At 39.3% G+C, this 4,169-nt stretch overlaps 1 protein-coding gene across 1 annotated transcript; it reads right to left on the reverse strand.

Moving 5' to 3' along the window:
- Positions 1 to 3,061: 3,061 nt before the first annotated feature.
- Positions 3,062 to 3,734, reverse strand: LOC147894972 (uncharacterized). Its single transcript, XM_087384275.1, has 3 exons — positions 3,581 to 3,734; positions 3,277 to 3,484; positions 3,062 to 3,199 (listed from the first exon to the last, which is right to left on the reverse strand). The coding sequence occupies exons 1-3, from the start codon at positions 3,703 to 3,705 to the stop codon at positions 3,062 to 3,064; spliced, it is 471 nt and encodes a 156-aa protein (XP_087240401.1). The 5' UTR covers positions 3,706 to 3,734.
- Positions 3,735 to 4,169: the final 435 nt, after the last annotated feature.

The raw sequence follows: 4,169 nt of genomic DNA on the forward strand, positions 1-4,169 counted from the left end.
CCTGACATTCATCATCAAGAAAGTAGTTGCGCGCATGTGGTTTATCTAATTGGCACTCATCATATCTCTTGTCGGCTGTCATGAATCTTGCCATTTTTTTTGCATAGCATGGCAACAAACTACAACAAAACATACATTTCAAAGGAAAGTAAGTCAAAGTGGAACAATGAAAATAATTTCCAATAAGAAGAACTTGCCATCCTTATGTCATATACAAAAGACAATTCGCTACCAACGAAAAGCAAAAAAAATCAATTGCTAGATCAAGGCCTTACAAACACTATCCAAAGCATCAAAATTTGTACTTTCTTGATTCAAAGGCACCCGTAAATGTTCACTATCTACCATATTATAAAGATGCTAAATAACACTTTCAAAGTCCTCAATTTTAGCATTCAAAATATATAACAAAAAAACTCAGGGCCAGTAGCATACTACTCATCAAAGGGGTTTGTGATAGGTTCCACTCTCTCTTCTTCCCCCTCTCCATCATGCTCTGACCTGATCCGTTTTCTAGAATGATTTGCCACAAGTGGCTCAACAATGCTAGCCACAATACCGTTGTCTGAATCAAATGAAAAACAAGGCCTGCCAATGGCCTGACAAGCACGCATAAGAGGGGCTGTACCACAACCCATCTCTAGAACCAGCCCTCCAGGAGCACAGAGAAGAGACATAGTGCAACCTACAAAAAAACTACTCCTCTCTAGTCCACCTCGTGCTAGTTGAGAAGACATCGGCACGATTGTCCTTGCAGAGGGAGGTATGTGATGAGTCTAGACATCTTCACGTGGATCAATCAAAAGCTGTTGGAAAAGTGGAAAGCTCTCCTCCCAAAAAACTCTTGGATTCTTCTTTGCTCTACGTATTAGAGCTAATACTGAAGATTGCATCTGGAAACCACATGGAGAAAAACATGTATAGTATATTGACTTCAACTAGCAAGCATTATAGCATGAAAGATGGCAAACATAGCATGCATAGGACTTATCCTTCCAAACATATCATGCATAGGACTAACGAGGAGACATTTGTCAAAGACACTTTTATCATGGAATGCAAACATAGAATGCATGGAATGGTAGCTTACCTTAACACTTTTATCATGTTCTCTACAAAATCTATATGGAAACTTGTCATGAATGATCACACGTCTGACAACCTCCAAGCCCTGGACATATGCAAACCGTTCCATCCAACCAATACATTGTCCTGCAAGCAATTAATTTTATTTAAAACTAGTAGAATGGAAACACAAAATGTGAAATGTCAATTGTGGTATTGTGCCTTACCTGCCAAAGGACATATGCATGCCAACCAACCACTATTAGACAAAGAAGCTGATGCAACTGCAAGCCCATGCCGCACATGGTCCTCGAGCAAGACATTCCAAGTAGGAGTGGATCCTCTCTCATCAAGTGGATAGCCAGATGGAAAATCGAGCAATATAAAATCTGAAGCCCATTTCACCTTCTTACCCATCCTCTTGTAGTCCTGATCTCAACTAGCCACTGTAATAAAAAAACTCATGCAAAATAGCATACTTATCATTTCTTCTAGAGTCAGCAAAGTCTTTGCCCATTGCAATGTAATCTCCAATTGTACAAGCAAACAAAGGTGTGATGCCACGGGCCAAGGAAATGTCAGGTGACTGTGATCGATGGAACACGTATTGCTTCACAAGTCCCGAGATTGATTCTCCACCTATACGCAAAAGCAAATCAATTACAAGCAAAACTAGTGTTAAAGGAACAACTACATATGCAAAACACAACAACACCCTTACCTGCACTCTCTATGTGATCCATTTCATGCCACATAGGACTAGATGGTCCCTCATCTAGAAAGAGAACAAACATAAACTTATTAATGCAATGTCAAAACGAATTGAAGACAACATCAACAAACAATCATATTGTATCTTCCTTACCTTTTTCTGTAGGATGTTCTTGTTTCTCTTTCTCTTTCTTATCTCTCCTTGAGCTTCCCTCCACTTTGTCCTTACTTGCTTCATTGGCTTTTTGTGAAGCATAAGTATTGTACAAGTCTCTTTCTCGCACCAGTACTTGTCCTTTAGGGAAATCTATCCACCAAGGACAATGTGCTAATTCCCATTGAGAGAGATGGTGCATGCCCGGTGGATACATGCATGCAGCATGACCAATCTCCACCCAACTCTTACACAAATTTGGAATTTCAGAGATCCTTTTCTCTATTGCCAAGTGGGAGAGATATCTATCAACCAAGAAACGAAAAAAAATTGGATGTCCCAAACCATAAAAAGGTCAAGAAATCAAGTGGAACAACCATCAATGATTGTGTAATTACATGAATCAACAGCACAAACATAGACAAATGAAAAATGAACCTTCAAATGAATTGACAACATACCTATAAACCACCCTATGGGCAGCCATGTCCAACTCAGATAGTCCATCTCCTTTTTTTCCACCCTTGCTCTCCATCTTTGTTTCCTTTGATCTTAGCACCACAAACATATGTTTTCTCCCCTCCAGTTTTATATCCTCCATGTATTGCTGCAATGTGTAATTTTTAGGGGTATCCAAAGGCATGCCCATTGTTGTGATCACCCTCAAATCTTCAAGCATTTTCAATGACTGTCTCTCCACCTTCTCCAAAAATATCTCTCTACTAATCCACCTAAAAAGTAAAAGTTGATGCAATTTTATAATAAAAAAATAAGAGTCATGCCATTGGCAAGAAACAAACAAACACCATGAAAGATGATTAGTATTGGTAGAAGAAACACACCCTCTATACTCAAGGTCGCCCACAGGCATGAAGTACATGTCTCGCATAGGTTTAGTAGCTTCTAAGAAAGAAAGGAATATTTTTTTTTTCTAATCTCAAATCAGACTTTGCAATGAGTTGGAGCTTCTCCAATGTTACGCAAGAGTCCGTACCATCAAAGCACAAGGCAAACAACTTTTCCAACCAAGCCTCTCCAAGACCAGGATCTATACAATTCAACACCTATCCAAAGATGACATGTCAGTCACTTAACTTCAAAATAAATGCAACAAAGTATAGAAAATTCAATTCACAACTTTCCCATCCTATTAGCAATTCTCTTTTGAATTATGGTACATTGCTTTCCTTCTGCCTCTCCCCTTTGATCTAAAGGTAGCTTTGTAGATATTTTGTCCATTGCTTTTTTAAGCTCTGTATTGTACTCAACCTACATACATAAGTTCCAATTAGAGAAAGCAAAGGAGTGATAAAGATCTAAGCATCAATACAAATGCAACATTCTACCTGGAAGACAAGCCTTGCCAGATAACCTCTTGTCAATGGAAACCATGGCTTCTTCCCTTTACTCTCTTGAGCCCTCCAATTCTCTATTGATTTGATCTCACTCGAAGACAATGTTCTCATAAACACCATAGAGTCACACTCACAAATGTTGTGTGCATTTATGAGTATGTCCCTTAGACTAGGTTTGATAATGGCATGTTCATTCATGCTAGAAAACAAACAGCAAAGTACACAACCCAATCAATAAATGCAAAGTAGCATAAAACACAAATGTGGAGAAGATTCAAAGAGTCCATGTACTTACGAATTCATTCGTTGTAGCCCTGCCAAGAGAGCAATCTCACTAATTTTCCTTGGGTCAATTATTGTGCATACCACTCGTACATGTCTTTTCTTGTTTGTAGGAAAGATTTCCTTGATAACACTCATCTATGCAGTGGTCCTATGATTGCCCTCCCAAACAAATAACATCTTTTGCGACATAAAATGAAAGTCAGTGTTAGACATCACATCTTTCTCAAACTCCCCATCCACCTCTCTCCAGGTGGGAGACCAACTCTTCCTCATATCATCTGTCACAACTATCTCCTCTCCATCACTCTTGCAGATAGATACAATGAAAGAACCTTTCTCTGGGAGATAGCCCTCCACTTGAAATGTACTTTTGAGTGAAGATACATCATCACGAAGTCCTCTCACTCTTGCATAAGGTATCAACCTACACAAGGGAATGCGAGGACACTGATCTGAATCAAGCATCCTACATTTGCCAATCACATCACCTCCTCCTTCCACCTGAACTTCACTATCATCCAACTCATCCTCCTCTACTCTTGGACCTTCATCTCTTTGAGTTGATGATACTTCAACCTCTAGACCCACCACACTTTCTT

This window comes from Dipteris shenzhenensis, chromosome 13, assembly GCF_047967505.1.
Source record: "Dipteris shenzhenensis isolate YYH24624 ecotype China chromosome 13, Dip_SZ_1.0, whole genome shotgun sequence".
Taxonomy (NCBI): Eukaryota; Viridiplantae; Streptophyta; class Polypodiopsida; order Gleicheniales; family Dipteridaceae; genus Dipteris; species Dipteris shenzhenensis.

Bases quoted from the DNA above. Each gene is read 5' to 3' on its own strand.
- LOC147894972 (XM_087384275.1), bottom strand. From the start codon at position 3,705: ATGAGTGTTATCAAGGAAATCTTTCCTACAAACAAGAAAAGACATGTA. The intron at 3,485-3,580 runs GTAAGTACATGG...TTTGTTTTCTAG, and splicing joins GGGCTACAACGAATGAATTC to CATGAATGAACATGCCATTA. The intron at 3,200-3,276 runs GTAGAATGTTGC...TTATGTATGTAG, and splicing joins TGGCAAGGCTTGTCTTCCAG to GTTGAGTACAATACAGAGCT.